Genomic DNA, 19,809 nt, shown 5'->3' with positions numbered 1-19,809 from the left:
CACCAAGCTCCTCTGTCCATGGATATTTCAGGCAAGAATACTGGAGTGGATAGCTATTTCCTCCTCCAGGGGATCTTCCTGAGTCAGGGATCAAACCCACGTCTCTTATGTCTCCTGCATTGGCAGGTGGATTCTTTACCATTGAGCCATTGGGCAACTTTTAAATACATGTAATGTCGTTTTTCTTGGTTTTCCCCAACCCTTAACTCTCAGTAAGACCTTGATCTTGTCAGTCATGATTTTTCCAACCAGTGTGCATTTTGGAAATTTAACTCCAACATTAGGTAGGTCCAACACTTACTATATATTGATGTCGTTTTAAATATTGTTGAAACTTTGAATCGTTGAGAAGTTTTAAATGAAAGAAACTACACAACAAAATATTAAATCATGCAATCAGTGGGTTTTTTCACTGTAAACACGATTTCTCATTTAATTAAACAATTGCTGGTCCTTCGAGGATTCCTTGGGTCCCCTTGGGTGTTGAGGTCCTCCCACCCCATGTCCGGCAGATGCCTTAGTTGTCAGGAGACACAAATCCAAGTCCACCCACTCCTCCGTCTTGATTGGTAGGTTTTTCAGAAGATACAACTCCTCTGCATTTTATTTCAGTGGGAAAAAAGAAACAAGGAGACTGAGTAGGTGAATAATGAAGGCAATTAAAACAAAGGAGGCATCACTTTTACACTCCATGAATACTGTCACGGCAGATCTTCTATTTTATGGCTGACTGGTAGTAAGACACAGCAGGGACACCCTCCGTAAAAAGGTTGCGCTACTATGTAAGTTGTCAAACCGATTTCATTTTGAAGGCTCATCTTCTGCAAAGAAAGAGTCCTGGAAACCTGCTAAAGATAGATAAGATACATGCAAATTATATTGTAAAAGGAAAATTGAATGTCAATAACCTGAGTTGTATTCCTCACCACATTTAAATTTTTTAATGTCAAGATTTTTTAAAGTAAATACCTGTTTTGCATATATTTCAATATGCAGTAAAACTATATTAAGTATAAGGTAATTTTTATGTCCAGCAAAAATCTTTACATGAATGTTCATAGCAACATAGTAGCCAAAAAGTGAAAACAACCAAAATGCCCATCAACTGATGAGTAGATAAAATGTGGTCTGTCCATCAAATGAAACATCATTTGGCAATAAAAGGTAACGAAGTGCTGATACAGAACCCTGACCTCATACTGCATTATTCCATTTGTAGCAAGGGTTCACAATAGGCAGATCCATGGGGGCAGAAAGGGTACTGCTGGTTGGTGAAGGCTGCTGAAGGGAGTGATGGGGAGTGACTGTTATGAGTACATAGTTTTGGGGGAATGATGAAGAGAGTCTTGCCTTAGTTGTGAGGAAATGAAACCCCTTAATTGTCTACTTCAAAAGGTGAATTTTATGGTATTTAAACTATATCTCAACAAAGCTGTTACTTTTAAAAGTCTGAAAAAAGAGTATTAGCACCTTCCCTAGTCCCTCAAACCAGTCAATCCTAAAGGAAATCAACCCTGAATATTTATTGGAAAGACTGATGCTGAAGCTGAAGCTCCAGTCCTTTGGCCACCTCATGGAAAGAGCCAACTCATTGGAAAAGACCCTGATGCTGGGAAAGCTTGAAGGCAGGAGGAGAAGGGGACAACAGAGGATGAGATGGCTGGATGGCATCACTGACTCAATGGACATGAGTTTGAGTAAGCTCCGGGAGATGGTGATGGACAGGGAGGCCTGGCGTGCTACCGTGTATGCGGCCGCAAAGAGTCAGACACGACTCAGGGACTGAACAACAACTAACTTTGTCATGACCCCTAAGTTGCTCCTGCCGAACTGCAGAGCCAATCCCCTTTCATTCATGTGCCTCCAGATCCTACTGCTAACAGTGTGAGTTTCCCCTGTAACTTCCACTTGAAATTCATTAGAGATGTTTTTGATTGATTTTGCTCTTCCCTGACCGGCAGGGTTGTTTGTTCCAGATCACATCCTGTGCATCTGGCCCATTCTCAGGTTAACTGCTCATCTCTGATTCAATTAGCTGCAGTCAGACACCTGCAGAGTGAACAGGGCCTGACCTGCACAGGGATGGTTAATATGTGATTATGTCATTAGACACAGAAAAGAAGAGGCAATTGTAAACAAAGTGCTTACCCCTATTTACATCTGTAAGATTGGACGTGAGGGGTAAAATAGCAAAAATCACAGATCTTCTGTCCCGAAAACCTGCAGAAATGAATAAAACAGTTCATTACCAGCCTGGAAAAAAAATGATACTAGCAGTCACCCCACAAAGAAAAGACCACAATTTCATACCATTATCTTTGAATAGCAGCTACTAGGAAAGAGAGAGGGAGAAAGAGAGAAAGGATCAGAGAAAGAGAAAGTACACTCTAGGTTCATGCCCGAAGCCTGTTTTCCAGAAGTTGAAAAGAAATTAAATTGGAAAAGCAAATCCTAAAATATGTGCTCATCTCCCTCAATTTGAGGAGCCTCAGGCTCCAGGCTCGGAGCCCTGGAAAAGACATCAAGAATCTCCCACAAGTGTAGAAGTGATTGATTCACCCCATTTTACCAAAGGCAAGATAAAATGCTGGATGTTTTTATTTTTCATTTTTCCCAGTTGGGAAGAAGGCTTGTGAGTAAAAGCAAAACGGTCATAATTTCTAAAAACTAAGGCTCTTCCATAATAAACAAAAGTTCAGCAGAGTGAAAGGAAGAAGAGAAAAGAATAAAATTGAAATCAGGAGGGAGCAGGAGCTGGGGAGAAAGGCGTGGGGGAGACCAGCTGTCCTCTCCTGGTACCCAGAGGACTAGGACCAACAGAATCAACTTGTCTTTGTTCTCACCTGGAGTCAGTGGGGTGCAAGTGATGTGGAAGGAAGCCGATGGGCTTTGGCAGCACTAAAAATTTCCAGAATCTACCCACAGTGGGGAAATATCTGAGTCCTAATATTTCAAGCTTAACTGTCCATGGCCTCAGCCAGTACTTCTCTCCCTGCAAACCATTCTCCTCGTACTGGGACCACAAAACATAGACGAAAATGTAGTTGACAAATTGAAACAGGATTCTAATGATGGACATGGGAATCCCAAGTGGCTCAGCAGTAAAGAACCCGCCTGCCAATGCAAGAGACAAGATGTGAGTCCAGCTCCTGGGTTGGGAAGACTCTAGGATTCTTGCCTGGGAAATCTCATGGCCAGAGATGCCAGGCAGGCTGCAGTCCATGGGGTTGCAAGAGTCAGACACAACTGAGAGCCTAAGCCACCACCAATGATGGGCATGAGCTTCTGGGATCCCTTTCTGACATTGTATTGGAGGGAATAAACGATCTAGATAAGGAAGTTTAAAATGAAGGCTTTGCACTTGCAGCAACATGGATGGACCTAGAGATTATCCTACTAAGCAAAGTAAGTCAGAAAGAGAAAGACAAATACCATAAGATATCACTTATGCGGAATCTGAAATACGACACAAACGACAATTTCTATGAAACAAAAGCCAACTCACAAATGGAGAATAGACATGTCGTTTCCAAGCAGGGGGTAGAGGGGAGGGCAAGGGGAAGCTTGGGAGCTTGGGATGAGCAGGTGCAAACTCTTACATACAGAATGGATACACAAGGTCCTACTGTAGAGCACAGGGAACTATATTCAGTATCCTGTGATACCATAATGGGAAAGGATATATATATATGTATAACTGAATCACTTTGCTGTACAGCAAAACTTAAACACACACTGCAAATCAACTATACTTCCATAAAATAAAATGAAAAAAGAAGGCTTTGACAGTTGTGGAGGTAATTAATCCAAATTAAAACAGTAGTAAGAGGACTCCAAGGAAAGAATAAAAAGGTTTCTGGGTAATCGAGGCCTCCAGTAAGAACATCTGTAAGAGAAGAGAAGTGGAATTTATGCCAGACAATCTGTAAAAATCTGTGAGAATCTGGAAGCAATTTGAAGTAGAAGGAAGAAAGTCTATATTTCTTTCCCCAAGGAACTTGTGAAAAACAATCAGAAACTCTCAACCAAAACAAAACGAAACTAAAAATTGTATAAGAACACCGCGATTCCAATAAAGTGAATTAAACTGAGCCAGATTCTAAAACCTTAGTGAAAAGTAAGGGGCCTCCACCTAATGCTTGAACATCTACCTTCTAATACCAAATGTGCCATAATATTTGGAGCCCTGGAGAAGGAAGTATTACCCTAGGACATTACCAGGATAACATTATTACTTAGCAATATTTTCATAGGCAACTCATTGACTATCCATCTATTGATTGTCACTGTACAACAAGCATGGAGGACTGAACAGCAAAATGTAAATATGGTTGAACAGAGTATAGAAATAATAATTCACAGCATCTCACAATACATACTTGCAGGTGGCTGAGCTGTGCAGAAATGAGACTTTCTCCTTCTGGAACTCTGTAAAGACTAGAGGGTAACCCAATGTTCTTGCTCACATTGCTTATCTCACAGCAACATTTATAAACCCATAACTCCGTGTTCCCAAACCTTCACTGAATGTACGATGGCTGAGTGTCCATGAAAGCTCATGCTGTAGATGAAAACAAATTAGGTAGGTTTCTGCCCAAGAAACTTAAAGGTACACCTGAATTTCTGGCCTCTAGGTACCAAGGATGAATCTACTGGACTTAATCACAAGTTTCCCTGTCATTTTTAGGGAAAGAAATCCATGTCCAGGAAAATTCTTTTTGCCTTGGTACATGTTTTGACTTTTCCCCCCTTTCATTGTTGAGCTGTTTGGATGTCCACACACTTTCGCACTGGTGACATCTCTGTTGAAGAAGATAACAACAATCTGTTTGTTTTTTTTTCCTGTGTGTGAGATCTTAGTTCTCTAATCAGGGATTGAACCTGTGCCCCTGCAGTGGAAGCATGGCATCTTAACCACTGGACTGCCAGAGAAGTCTACAATCTGATATTTTTATGTGAATCATCTTCAGAACTTGTTTTCCTTACCTTCAGATGTAATAAATATTCAATAGGAAAAAATACAGGGGGAAAAGAATTGCCCTCAATGATAGGTCTGGCACACTTATGACATTAAACCACGTGTTGAAAAATTCTCTGAAGCATTTTTAAGATGAATTAAAGCTAATACTCACTTAGGCACCCCCGGCAAGGAAAGTATTAAACTGTCCTTGTTGATGCTGTGCTCAAGTACCAGTAACAACATACTTCTTGCTTTCATAAACAGAACACTTTGTAGGGTGATGAGATTATAGAAAAATTAAGTCAAGAAGTTAAATGTTTCACACATGGACTAAGGCTCAGAAGAAAAACGTGTCTCCTATTTTGAGATTCATTGAACAATTCATTGTTCCTTTCTTCATACAGACCCACTATGTGCTGGGCATTGAACATTGCACTTGCAAAAAAGTTTATTATCCCTAATAAAGAAAACTGCCAAAAGAGCTTACTGTGTGATCAGGTCTGGGAAGTAGTAGATTCAAGACTTCACTGAAGGCAGGAAACAGTATTTGGAAAGAGTACTTGCTTTGAAATCATGATGCCTGGTGCTACTTCTGTTACTGCTAGAGTGACATTGGGCTAATTGCCCGATTTAAGCCTCTCTTTCTTTATCTTCAAAAAGAATGAATCAGGTTAGATTATCTTTCGAGTCCATTTTGCCTCTAAGATACTATCAGTGTAACAGAACTCTTATCTGGCTCTGTCCATCTGTCTATTATCCTGGACTTTATTTCTTGAAATCCCAATACTTGAGAATTTGATTTATGTCTTGCATTGTCTTGAAGTCTCTTTCTTCTAGCAGTTTCTTTCAGAGCCATTCAATTCCAATTGTCAGCTTTCCCAGACGGCATCATAAGTTCTCGAGAAGTTCTTGTTTATTGTACAGAGAACATAAACCAAAGGTGGATATAAAAGCATATATTTAATAAGAAAAAAATGTATAGGAATGACACTAACCAAAGATCTTTGCAGAGAAAGAATGAGTCTTTGAACTTGGTTGGCTTTTGTTGAGTGCTGTTTTTAATTTAATTCAATTTTACTTTATCTTTTACTTTATTTTTGGTCTTGGGGTTTCTTCCATGATCTTGACTCTGCTTTGAAAAAAAAATGTTTTAAATTATGAAAAAATGTGATCATTTTTATGAAGTTGCTTAGTATTATATCATTTTAGAAATATTTCTTTTTCAGAGTCTTGTGTTAACATAACTGAAATGATTTGATAGATGAATTCTATAAAAATAAAATTAAGATTATTATTCTTATTTGCCTTTAGACAATCGAATGTAATTTGCTATAAAAATAAGTTGTGCTTGACAGCAAAAAATAAAATAAATTACACTAATCCCTTGGAAACGTGAAATAGTTAGCTTGCTAAAAGGTAAAAGCAATAGAGGCAACAAGCTAAGTTTCCTGGTTTTTTTCTAATTTGCTCAGCAGTATTTACCACCAACAAGGCTAATTTTAATTCAAGGTAATTATTTTAGTTTTCCACATTGAATAGGTAGATATCAGACTTTTAAGATCCTTGTTCTTATTTCTTTCTCATCTGTTGAATGAAGGCTCTTCTTTCCCTCCTGAATTAATAATACTGAGGTCAAAGTCCTAATTTTAAGTTGCGTGCAAGTGCGAGGCTGGTGTTTAATCCCTCCATTCTTTCCCTCTGTAGGCATTCATGTCCATGTTCCAGATTCTTACCCAGGAAGGATGGGTTGATGTCATGGACCAAACACTAAATGCCGTGGGACACATGTGGGCGCCTGTGGTTGCCATCTACTTTATCCTCTATCACCTCTTCGCCACTCTGGTGAGTTTCAGATTTCTTTTCAGTTGTCTGACAATTCATAATGGGGTGAGCATCAACAGGTTCCTGGTCTGTTGTCAGTTTCAGAACCAGAGAACCAAGGTAGAGTAGTCCCGTTGAAGAGTCCCTTCCATTCTAACTGTCTATGAATCCAAGAACTACTTGAGGAACTGGATTTCAGATTTAAGTCAGAAGCTGTCTCCACCAAAGTCAAGTGGCTTGCATGAGGGAAAATGAGACAAAACAAATGGAAGTCCCAAGTCCGTGTACTGACTTACCCATTTCTAAACATCCACACCCTCCGTGATCTAAGAATCAAACCAGAACTACATTATTATTTTTTCTTTATCTTGTAGAGACACTCTCTTTGGTTTTGTTGCAGCCTCTTCACAGCTGTAATTAAACTGAAAACAGAAGCTGGAGACCTCAGGGTGCAGTCAGTTAATTAGAAACCAGCTCAGTGTTACTGCACTTCGTGTGACTAAAAGAAACACATGGGGAAAAATAAAACACATGGCTGTGAATATTGTAAACGGCATGATAAAAACTAAATACCAAAATTCAGGAAAAATTTTCCTCTGTCACACAAGCAGATTTTTCTCTTCCATGTATGTCTATTAAAAAGAAAAGAAAAAAAAATTTTGAAATGTGGCCTGCATCCTAAAAGGATATAATCCTTAGGTCTTTCTAATGCCAGATATACGTCTCCACACAATACATTTGTATATATTTAAGAATCAAATTTAAGCTCTCATATTGTGCTAAAAGTTCCAAGGGAAAGATACAGAATGTTACCATTCATTAGGAACATATAAAATAAAAATAACTGCTACTCTTTATTGAGTGGCCAAAAGCTTTATAATAATTTTATTCCTCATATTTGGGACAGTCAGGTTACATAATAGTCCCACTTTACAGATGATGAAACTGAGGAGTTAATTTGCCCAGTGTCTCAAAGAGTATAAACACTAGAGCCAGAACATTCCCAGGCCAGCCTGGTCTCAAAGCCCATGATCTTGCAACTATTTATTGCTTCTTCCCTAGATTATGAAACTTGGCATTGTCACTGAACACGTCTGCAGCAAATCAGACCTCTGCCCAAGAGCCACTAAAATAAAATACAAGCGATCCCTAAGGCCCCTTCCAATTCTAAAATCTATGAATCAAGTAAGTGCTGGACAAACTACATACATTAAACTAGACACCACATTTGCTATATGCAAAGGCCTTCCAGTCGAAGACTGGGGACTTCCCTGGTGGTCCAGTGGTAGAGATTTTGCCTTCCAATGCAGAGGGTCGGGTTCAATCCCTGGTCGGGGAGCTAAGATCCTGCATGCCTTAGAGCCAAAATACCAAAAACATAAAGCAGAAGCAGTATTGTAACAAATTCAATAAAGACTTTAAAAATGGTCCACATCAAAAAAAAATCTTTAAAACAAACAAACAAAAACACGGACATGTCCGTCCACAGGTGTATGAGGATTCATTGTGATGTGGAGAAAGGTCCTGGGCTCAAAGAGTGGAATCACATAGAAATAATATTGGCATTTTTTGACTTGGGGTGACTTTAAAAATACTCTCACACATACGCACAAAGAACACTGAGTGGTAGGAATGGATGTCAGGCTTCTAGAGACAAATCTGGCTGCACCTGTGTTGGCAGACCCTTGGCCCTGAGGTCTTTGCATCCTCCTTCTCAGGACCTGTGTCATTCATTTATTCATTCATTCAATTACACACTCAGCTAGTTTTTGTTAAGCAGTTACTGTGTGTTTCAATGGGTTTCCCAGGTGGCGCTAGTGGTAAAGAACCCCCCTGCCAATGCAGGAGACATAAGACAGTTTGGATCCCTGGGAAGATCCCCTGGAGGACGAAATGGCAACCCACTCCAGTATTCTTACCTGGAGAATCCCATGGACAGAGGAGCCTGGCGGACTACCTGTCCATGGGGTCGCAAAGAATCGGACATGATTGAAGCAACTTAGCATGCACGAATGTGTTTAAGTTCCTTTAAAACTATGGAATACCTTCAAGACTATTAATTATTGGTTAAATTCAGGATAGATGGTTGAAATCATCTATGTATGGGAATAATCTAATTGTTATTCTGTTAAAACAATATAATCTCATGCTGTCAGCCATGCAGAGATTTGATTCTTAAGTCAGAGTCTAACACAGTAATATGTAAGCAGGAAGAAAAATGATCTAGCCTAGTAAATTAGTTAGCAAAGTAAATTTTTTCAAGTGGATTTCTACAGGAATCACTAATATAGTGAAATAAAATATTAAATCTGGTAACAGATTTCTTGGACAGTCTGAATTTTCCTTATTGTGCCAAAAACGTGATTTTGATTGTGGAACCCTGAAGGACTTCCAGGGACTCCTGAGATTCACTGAAGCCTTTAGGAATCCACAGAACGTAGCTTGAAAACCTGTATCTAATTCTACACCTTCATTCTACGGATTTAAGTGTCTGCCCAAAACACTCATTGTAATTTTTCAAAAATTTTAAAACTGAAAATTGAAAGTGTTTGTTCTTTTGTTCATAATTTTTTCGAATCTCTAAAAAGTTGAAAATTTAAAAGTCTAGCAGGTAGCACAGTGGTAAAGAATCTTCCAGCCAGTGCAGGAGACACAGATTCCATCCCTGGATCGGGAAGATGGCCTGGAGGAGGGCATGGCAACTGGCTCCAATGTTGTTGCCTGGAGAATCCCATGGACAGAGGAGCCTGGTGGACTGCAGTCCATAGGGTCACAAAGAGCCGGACATGACTGAGTGCGAACACACACACACACCCCTGGAGAATCCCATGGACAGAGGAACCTGGTGGACTGCAATCCATAGGGTCACAAAGAGCCGGACATGACTGAGCACAAACACACACACACACACACACACACACACATACACACAGGTCAGTGAGGGCGATCTGTTAAATATGGTGGAGTTCAAGACTGCAGACTTGAGGTCCAAAATTCTAGATTCAGTATCTGTCTCTGCCAGTCTCTAGATGTATGACTGTAGAAGAATCAGATAACTTCCCCGATCTGTTTGTTGTGTTATATCTGAAAGTGAGAGTAATAAGACCCTGGTACATCTAGCTTCCAAGGCTGCCAAGTACATGTGAGGTGAGCTTGTATTTTGAGGGTGCTTTAGCCATGGTCTAAGAGAACAATCGTAACGATCACCAACCCTGAGTTTCTTCAAGCTTAAGTAAGATGGTATGTACATTTCAAGCTATATCTTAATAAATGCTAAAATGTCATTTCAGATGTTTTTAATTTGTAAAAGTAAAGTATTATTGATCAGTTTAAAGCATCATTTATGCCCAAGTTTGTCTCTCTTTTGGTCTTCCCCACACCCATTCTCCCAATGACTTTGATGAATTTGTATGAACCCATCTTCCAGTTTTTAAATCATAGTTTACTAAATTTAGCATACTATCAACTTTGTTGTTGTTATTGTTCAGTCACTAATTCATGTCCAGTTCTTTTCAACCCCATAGACTGCAGCACACCAGGCTCCTCTGTCCTCCACTATCTCCCGGAGTTTGCTCAAAATCATGTCTCTTGAGTCAGTGATGCTATCTAACCATCTCACCCTCTGCCACCATTCCCCTTTTATCTTCAATCTATCAACTTTAAAAAGACTCATATTTGGTGTAATATTAACAAACAAAGTATAGTTAAAGTACACACATAGATTGCAAGATACATCCCAATTTCAGACTGTTAAAATGTGAAAACCAATGTGCATCTTAAAATCAATGGACTGCAGTGGGTTTCCACGTTTATACATACTCATTAGAATATATAGTGTTGTAAACCATCTACAGACATTTTTATACCCTTGGTTTTTAAGATCAGTATGATATTTTCAGTTTGAGGAGCACTGCTCCAGCGCATGGCTGGCCCTGTCTGGAAGGAATGCCCGCACACTCCTCTCACTGCTATAACTCCACCCCCTGCTGAGGCCAAGTTATGTTTGATCATGGGTTTCCCTCCTTACAAGGGCTTTCCTGGTGGTTCAGATAGTAAAGAATCTACCTGCCATGCAGGACACCTGGCTTTGATCCCTGGGTCAGGAAGATCCCCTGGAGAAGGGAATGGCAACCCACTCCAGGCCTCTTGCCTGGAGAATTCCATGGACAGAGGAGCCTGGTGGGCTACAGTCCATGGGGTCACAAAGAATTGGACACAACTGAGCGACTAACACTTTCACTTTTCCTTCCTTACACATGATTAGGAGCAGCAATTTTCAAAATAAATGGAATATATATGCTCAGTTTAGTTTTTAACCAAATATTGTTTTTGAAATCTTAATGCACATAAAGTTAATTCAGGCATTGATATATATAATATATATAGTCATATAGTAGCAGTCCATTGGCTGAACATGCCATATTTGCTTCTCAGTTTCCTTCCTGGAGACACAACTTAGTGGTTTTCCAATATTTTGCTCTTACCTGTTGCAACAAATACATCTGTACTTTGTGTCCAGTTGTGCAAGAGTTTCTTTAGGGTATTTGTTTTAGTCACTAAGTCGTATTCAACTCTTGCAATCCCATGGACTCACCAGGTTCCTCTGTCCATGGTATGTTCCAGGCAAGAATACTGGAGTGGGTTGCCATTTCCTTCTCCAGGGGAACTTCCCCCATCTAGGGATTGAACCTGAATCTCCTGCCTTTCGGGAAGATTCTTTATTGCTGAGCCACAAAGGAAGCCCTTTAGAGTATATACCAGAAGGTTGAATCTGGGATCCTGGTTGCTGCCCAGATGGCTGCAGGAAAGTAAAAGTCGCTCAGTTGTGTTCAACTCTTTGCGATCCCGTGGTCTATCCAGTCCACGGAAGTCTCTAGGCCAGAAGACTGGAGTAGGTAGCCTTTCCCTTCTCCAGGAGATCTTCCCACCCCAGGGATTGAACCCAAGTCTCCCGCATTACAGGTGGATTCTTTACCAGCTGAGCCACCAGGAAACCCAAGAATACTGGAGTGGGTAGCCTATCCCTTCTCCAGTGGATCTTCCTGACCCAGGAATTGAACTGGGGTCTCCTGCATTGCAGGCAGATTCTTTACCAACTGAGCTATCAGGGAAGCCTCTAAATGACTCCATAGCACACTCTAAAACTAAATTTTCAAAATTACATGTGTTAATTTTATACTACCCAAAAAGTCTAGAGACTGAAATCACTTCCCCAGGTCACTGGAGATTCCCTTAAGCATTATCGACAATTGCTTTTTTCTCTTATATGTCCTCAAACTGACAGTTATTTTCATGAGGTCTGTCAAGTCAGCCCAGTTTGATTCAGCACAGTTTTCCTGAATCTCAGCCACTCTGTATAAGTACTAGCCTACATTCTGGCCTTCGTTGGGAAGGCTTATCTGTGCTCTCTGAGCCTACAACTGGTAGAGAAGTTGTACTAGTAAACACAAACCAACCACAGATAAAAGCTATTATAGAAACACTCAGCCATGCTGTGTTTTTGATACACATGATAGACATTTGCTTCCTGATCATTCCAGATCAACTTGATCTGAAACTTTTAAAATATTGGCAGTAAAACAGCTAGAGATTGTTTTTGGACAAACACACAAATATGTGCATGGAGATGATAGTGTGTGTTATATGTGCATCGCTACCCTTCCAAACAACATTTATAAGTTAAAATCTCGATTTCATAAGCCTCTAGGCGTGAATTTAGCTGAAAAAGAACATTTTTGCTAAGTTTTATGAGTTTTTTGTTTTTGTAAAATACTACAAAGCATTTTAACCCAAATTGCAAAAAAGAAAAAAAAAAAGGTCTACATACATATACATCCTCTGACTTAATTTTTATCCACACTGGCCCGTGGAGCCACACAGCCTGATTTAGTCTTCTCAGGGACAAACAAGCATGTGCCAAGCAGACAAAGAAAAAAGGTTTGGCTGCAGTTTCTGGAGTAGGAAACAGCAGGCTCTTCCATCGCCCCCTGGGGGCACCAATTTGTCAGCCCACAGTGAAAATCAGGCTTAAGTGTACAGCAGACGCATATTTATAACCATTATCTACTGTTCTGTAAAATGTCTCTCTCATCCACCAGGTATGTATTCTGAATTTCTGTCCGTGACTGATTGCAATTTGCCCAGTGCTTATGAAATCCATCTTTCCTCCCCACTTTTGTCAGTGATTTGGGGATAAGAATGATGAAAGACTTAAGCAGTTGAAAGACTCCTTATTTTTCAGTGTTTTTCACTTTATTATTGTTTCAAAGGAAAGCCCTGTGATGTGAATACTGAAAGAGAGAAAATGTAATTAAGCGCTCATTGTGGATAGTCTTTTTGTTACCTTTGAAGTGCTTACATTAACGCAGCAATCTCTTGATTTTGCTTCTGTAGTGGCAGCTTTCAGAGAATAGTCATGTTTTGCTGACAAAAACGGGCCTTTCAAAGTGTAAATTAAATAACTTGATTTTATAGAATTCATTTAAAAGTGCATCTGTGTTGAATATTTCTCATTTTGCATTGCTCTGATTACATTTGACTTTTCATTGACCTATATGAAAAATGAAATAGTTTCCAACTACAGCCTGCAATGCAGCTTAGGATAGTGTGATTATGGTAAAAAGGTAATGAGGAAAAGAAATGGTAAAAAAAAAAAAAAGAAAGAAAAGAAAAGGGAAAAGAAAACTGCAAGATGATGGGGTATTGCCCAGATTCCTGCTGTGTTTCTACTGTATCCTTGAAAATAATTTTTAAAAAAATTACTAATGAAGTTCACCATAGAAAAGGAAATAAGATTAAAGGTGACATTTCAGCTAAAGGGTTGTCTTTAAGCTATATAAACAGAAAAAGAAAATCATAAGAGGAAACTTTAGAAAAGAGCTGGAAATGAGAAAGAAAGATAGGGTACGTGTGGAACTATATGCAGGTGGAGAGAATTCAAAATAGGATACGAAGCGACAGAGATGGAAATTCTCAGTCATGAAAAGCCATTCTAAGATGGTGAAGCCACTCTTTTGAGAAAATACAGTGTAACCTGGAGCAGCCTGAGTCAGGCTAACCTAGCCTCTCCCTGCAGCGGAGAGAACAAGAACCCTCGTGTGCTGTGCAGGGTGGTCATGTCACAGCAAAACTGGGGGACATAGGACACTAAAGAGCACACTGCTTCCCTGGTTGAATTTCACTAAATGCATTGTGGGTAAATGGAAGAAAACCAAGCTAATACTCTGTGGTTCAAAGATTCACACCTAAACCTAGCAAATGCCTCAGCTCAGGTGCACCTGGCTTTTTTAGTAGTGAGAGGAGTTATAGAAGAGAGGTCCTAAGAAATCGTGGGCTTCCCTGATAGCTCAGTTGGTAAAGAATCTGCCTGCAATGCAGGAGACCCTGGTTCGATTCCTGGATCAGGAAGAGCTGCCGGAGAAGGGATAGACTACCCACTCCAGTATTCTTGGGCTTCCCTTGTGGCTCAGCTGGTGAAGAATCTGCCCAAAATGCAGGAGACCTGGGTTCAATCCCTGGGTTGGGAAGATCCCCGGGAGAAGGGAACGGCTACCCACTCCAGTATTCTGGCCTGGAGAATTCCATGGACTGTATAGTCCATGGGATTGCAAAGAGTCGGACACGACTGAGAGACTTTCACTTCACTTTCAAGGAATCACAGTAACTGAACACTTTGCTGCCACATGAGGACGGCAGCCTTTTCTTTGGAAGCCTGCTGAGCTGGAGGGTCAGTGCCCCACCAAGAGGTGGCTACATCATTCATAAAAATTCTAGGAAGGAGACTTGCCAGGGTTGCAGAGATCTGTGTCATTTCCCACACTGAATGCATGGTCAATGCTAAAAATACCTTAAGCATAGGTATTATAATCTGAGAAAATCTGAGAAAAAGTAAAGAATTAGATACCTGGACAAATAGTTATTCTCTACTTTTTCATTAACATCAGTGATTCATAATGTATCAATATTGATCATAAAATAAGAAAGTGGATATATTATTAATACAGTCATTGTATACTACATGGTGGGACAAATACATGTGTTGCATATTAATATCATGTGATATTACAAATCTGTTGCAAGTAGTGAGTAGCCAATGCGTGAAAATATAGATGTGAATTTGAATTTCTTGTTTTAAAGCACTGCACATACCGAATACCATTGTGTTGAGAGTATATATGTGCTTTATTTAACAAAGCACAAGAGGAAATGAAGGGATATATCATGAGCGTTTCCCCCCCCCGAAATTGCATCTTGAAGAAAAAATAGTGATTTAGATTTCCATGCCCCATTTTAAGTTTAAATATTATATAAGTTATAAAAAATACATAACACACACAACAGGTTGAGTAGTTTAGAACTGGCAAGGCAAAAAGGGAAAAGGGTTTCACTGCAAATGATGATCCTCTTGTAATTCAGTGTGACAGATCCCCCTAAAAATTCTTTATTATATCAGTAGCATTGAATATAAACCTGTGAATCTCATTTAACGGTTGTGTGCTAAGTCGCTTTAGTCGTGTCTGACTCTTTGTGACCCCATGGACTGTAGCCCGCCCGGCTCCTCTGTCCATGGGATTCTCCAGCCAAGAAGACTGGAGTGGGTTGCCATGCCCTTCTCCAGGGGATCTGCCTGCCCCAGCCTATAACCTGCGTCTCTTCTGTCTCCTGCAATGGGAGGGGGGCTCTTTACCACTGAGCCACCCGGGACGTCCCATTTAATGGTTGTGGAGAGCCTTTCATCACCACGCAGGTGGCACTGGTAGCAGATAGACATTGGCTGAAAATAAGATTCAGATGTCAGTGTAGTGCCCTCAGATTATTAACGAGCCTTACCTCAGCTTCCTATGAAAACAGAACAAACAAAAACAAAAAGCAGGCTGAGAGGATTGAGGAAAGGTTCTTGCTTTCAGAATGAAGCTCTGTCCCCCACTCCGATTAACGCTGGGGGAAAGAGAAATGGCCAAGTCAGGCCTGAGTCAGCCTGCGCCCTGCAGAGCTCTGGATTTGCAGGAAAAAGATGTCTCCCTGACAATGTAAATTAAATACGACGAGAACCAAGCTGCCACCTCCCTTCATGTCTGTTTCTTTACTGCAGTGGTTATTGCCACCTTTTTAGAGTCTGAGAAAAGAACTACAAAGTAATTCTCACCTCCTCGTGCTCAGCTCCAGACTCAGCCTCCCTTGCGTCTCCTATTCCCACTCCAGAGAGACAGTCCAAGCCAGACCCCGAGTGTCCAGCTGTCATGTTAGCACCACGCTCTTCCCGTCAGGAACATGCGACAAGCATCTATAAATGTCTGTGTCCAAACAGAGCTTCAGGAGAAAACTTGAGCTCCACACACATTTTTAAATACGGTTTCTGTTTTTGCATCTTCATGTTAACTAAGCATTGTGACATCACGTCGTGTTAACTAAGCAGGAAAGCCTTAACATTCAAAGACATGAAACGAACTTAGGTTTAACGATGTTGTTGTTCAGTCACTCAGTTGTGGCCAACTCTTTGTGACCCCGTGGACTGTAGCCTGCCAGGCTCCTCTGTCCTCTACTATCTCCCAGAGTTCACTCAAATTCATGTCCATTGAATCAGTTTAATGAGAGTTTAAAGGTTTAGCTCATGACAGTTTAAAGCACACTTGAAACACTCTCATACACTGTTCTTAAATTCCAGACCAGAACCTGCCAAGAGGTTTCTGCCTGCAAAGCCCCTTCAGCATGTTTTCTAGCAAAGCCAAAGCGTCTCCTTTTTGAGTCTTGCATTCTCTCTTCTGTGAAAACCAAACTCTTACCTCCACGAAGATGATCAAGTACGGCTAGAATCCCTCAGCTTTCTCTCTGTGCCTCTGCCCTCGGGGTAGCTTTATTTTCTCTTTCCTCCAAAAAAGAGGTATCATATCTACCATTTTTTAAATAAAGTAACAAAACTTTACATATTTAATAACTTTTGTCAAATTGCGCTTAACACTGTCTAGTTACTATTCAGTGATCCAGTTTAAAATAACTGCATTGCATGCATTTTAAAAAAGAAAGAGAGAGAAAACTTCTGAAAGGGAAATTTTAACGGAGAAGAGAAAAATGTCATCCCCTCCTGATTATTACAGCCTTGCTGTCACTCCTCCCAGCCTCCCTTGGTGGCATTCGGGCACACTGCCCATACCCTCAGCCCACCTCTCGGTCTCGCCCAGCCTCCTCCAGGCAGCGATGCCCAGACCGGGCTCAGCTGCCCACCAGGCCCCCACCTAGCCCCACGCCCCCAAGGCCCCGTCTTTGCTCATGCCACCTGGAAAGCCTTTCTCACAGCTCTCTTCCTGACAGCATCTCCCTTCTCCTTGGCATCTTGGTAGCACTGTGCCAGACTCTCTACCAGCTCCTCGCAATCTTACATCAGCAGCCTTCAGAAGAGCCCCCCACCCCCAGACTCATCTGCCTAGATCAGCTCTCAGAAAGCAAAATGGCTTGGCTGGCACAGAACTGAAGCTGGGAGATTCCGATGGGGTTTAGTTCCCGTTGGCTGACAGTCTTCACACTCGTGTGTCCCTCTAAGTCCCCATTTCCCTTCACATCCCTGCTTTCTGAGAAGAAATAGTAATGTTCTCTGGGATGAAACATGAAGGAGGCAGAAGGGTCTAGAGAGAGACCGGGAGTGAAGTGCTTTGATGATAAGGTGGCATGCCACACCCAGGGCAGCAGCAGTATTGCTACCAACCTGGGGGTGTTGACATCCAAGGCTTGTCTCGTAACCACTTCTTGTCTGAACTTGACGGGGAGATGGCCTTGCTAGGGGCCCCACATGGACACGGGGCCACCTGCACAGAGCTGGGGAGCTGAGAGGTCTAGATAGAGAGTCTGAAAGACCCCTTCCCCACCCAAAAAAAAAACCCCGTCTTCCTGAATCCCCAGCTGGAATAGCAGAACTTCCAACCTTCCCTGAGACTTGACAGCCTGTGTGTGGGAACAACGGCCCGAGCCAGAAATGAAGTTGACAGTAGCAGGGGTTATAGGAAAGTGAAAGTGTTAGTCACTCAGTCTGTCTGACTCTTGGCGACCCCACACACTTAGCCCACCAGGCTTCTCTGTCCATGGAATTCTCCAGGCAAGAATACTGGAGTGAGTAAGCCATTCCCTTCTCCAGGGGATGTTCCCAACCCAAGGATTGAACCTGGTCTCTCACACTGCAGCAGATTCTTTACTTGTCTGAGCCACCAGGGAAGCCTTAAGAATACTGGAGTGGATAGCCATTCTCTTTCCCAGGGGATTTTCCCAACACAGGGATTGAACCTGCATCTCCCACATTGCAGGCAGATTCCTTACCATTTGAGCCACTTGGGAGTTGTATAGGGACCCCCAAAAGATATATCCATGTTCTAACTCCCAAGCCTCTGAATGTGACCTTATTGGAGGCCCTTTCAGATGCAATTAAATTAAGGATTTTGAGATGTGATTATCCTGGATTATCTGGATAATCCCTAAATTCAGATGACTATAAGAGATTGAACCCAGGTCTCCTGCATTGGAGGCGGATTCTTGACTGTCTGAGCCAACAGGGAATCCTGGATCAGGAAGATCCCCTGGAGAAGGGCATGGCTACCCACTCCAGTCTTCTTGCCTGGAGAATCCCATGGACAGAGGAACCTGGTGGGCTACAGTCCATGGGGTCTCAAAAGAATTGGGCATGGTTGCTCGGCTAAACAACAGCAACATACCGTACACCAGGGTTCTTGGGGGAGGCTTAAATGAAACAACCATATAGCTGCAATTTGTTGAGCTATTATCATAGCCGTTATATCATGCAAATGAGAGCGATGAAACTCACAGAAGGCTGCATAACTCGTGGCTGGCAGAGCCTTTTTGCCAGTCAAGGTCTCCAACCACAGTGCTCTTTTCCACCAGGCTGCCAGCCCATGTCTGCTTAATGCAATTGTGAACTTCATAGCAGTGAGCACACTATTGCATTTGTGTTCCTGACTGGGCCCTGTCTGGGGTCGCAAAGAGTCGGACACGACTGGGCGACTGAACTGAAGGCACTGTCTGACACAGAGTCCAATTTAATCGAATAGCATAACCTCACTGTGGTGAAGTAGCCTGCCATCTGTCTGGTGTTGGGGAAATAATTAAAATAAAATCTTCCGACAACCCAGAAAACCTCTGCCAAGGTAGACAGGAAAGCAACAGTTTTATTGTTGGATAAGCCGTAAACCAGACCACGATGGGCATCACACGCAGTCTGCCAAAACAACGGCAAGGACAGAGACAGCCGTGCTCTCAGGACGAAAGCAACCAGTCCTCAAGCACGAAGACTAGCCGGCACCATCTGTTAAATGCAGCTCCCCCTGAATTCACCTGGCACCTGGGGGTGGCCCTCTGTGATAGCGAATTGCCATTATCCAAAGGAAGATCAAACTCTTCATCTCTCCATGATAAATAGGAAGTTTTGCAACGTGGATCCGGGTGGCGAAGTTATATTCCCACCTTCCCACGAAGAAGGGGAGATGGCCCTATTCCTGCACTGTACAACGATGTGACTTATTTGACTTTTAAAAAGATTTATATACATCTCAAAGGGGCAGAGGAAGAATTTATAAGCACAAGTTTTCTGGAGGAAATGCTCTGAGAAAAGGGAGGGGGAACTGTGGCTTTCCCTTTTTCAATCAAGAAATTTTTTTTTTTCTTTTTAGATTTGTGTTTGCCCTTTCACTGGGGAGAAAATTTATTAGGTTAGGACACAGAGCAGGGCCTGCTCGAGTGCCCAGCAGGGACAGAAGTGGTGGGAGACGGCTCAGACTCACAGCCGAGCCCTCCAGGTGGCCTTTCTGTATCTGGGCAAGGAAGAGGAGAAAGGAAAATTCTCCTCTGAGAGCGCTTTGGTGATAACGTCAAGGTCAGCCTCAAGGTCACAGGAAGAGGGCTAGACTTGGCGTGAACTGTGAAATGTCCTGTATAGCACAAAGTGGTTTAGAATAAGCCTAAATACATCTGGGCCCAGATATTCATGATGTGGTGGATGTGGTGACATCAATAAAAATTTTTTTTTTAAT

The 19,809-nt window shown here is 41.7% G+C and overlaps 1 protein-coding gene across 1 annotated transcript in view; it reads left to right on the top strand.

The window, feature by feature from the left end:
• The window catches only part of NALCN (sodium leak channel, non-selective), a 281,606-nt gene that overhangs the window by 141,637 nt on the left and 120,160 nt on the right, over positions 1-19,809 (top strand). The window contains exon 13 of the mRNA XM_055542965.1: positions 6,665-6,802. Coding sequence (XP_055398940.1) covers positions 6,665-6,802 — 138 coding nt within the window. The remainder of the gene's footprint in view (positions 1-6,664; positions 6,803-19,809) is intronic.

Source organism: Bubalus kerabau, chromosome 12 (assembly GCF_029407905.1).
Source record: "Bubalus kerabau isolate K-KA32 ecotype Philippines breed swamp buffalo chromosome 12, PCC_UOA_SB_1v2, whole genome shotgun sequence".
NCBI lineage: Eukaryota > Metazoa > Chordata > Mammalia > Artiodactyla > Bovidae > Bubalus > Bubalus kerabau.
The sequence above is the reverse complement of the archived record's forward strand: the minus strand, read 5'-3'. Positions and strand labels throughout refer to the sequence as shown.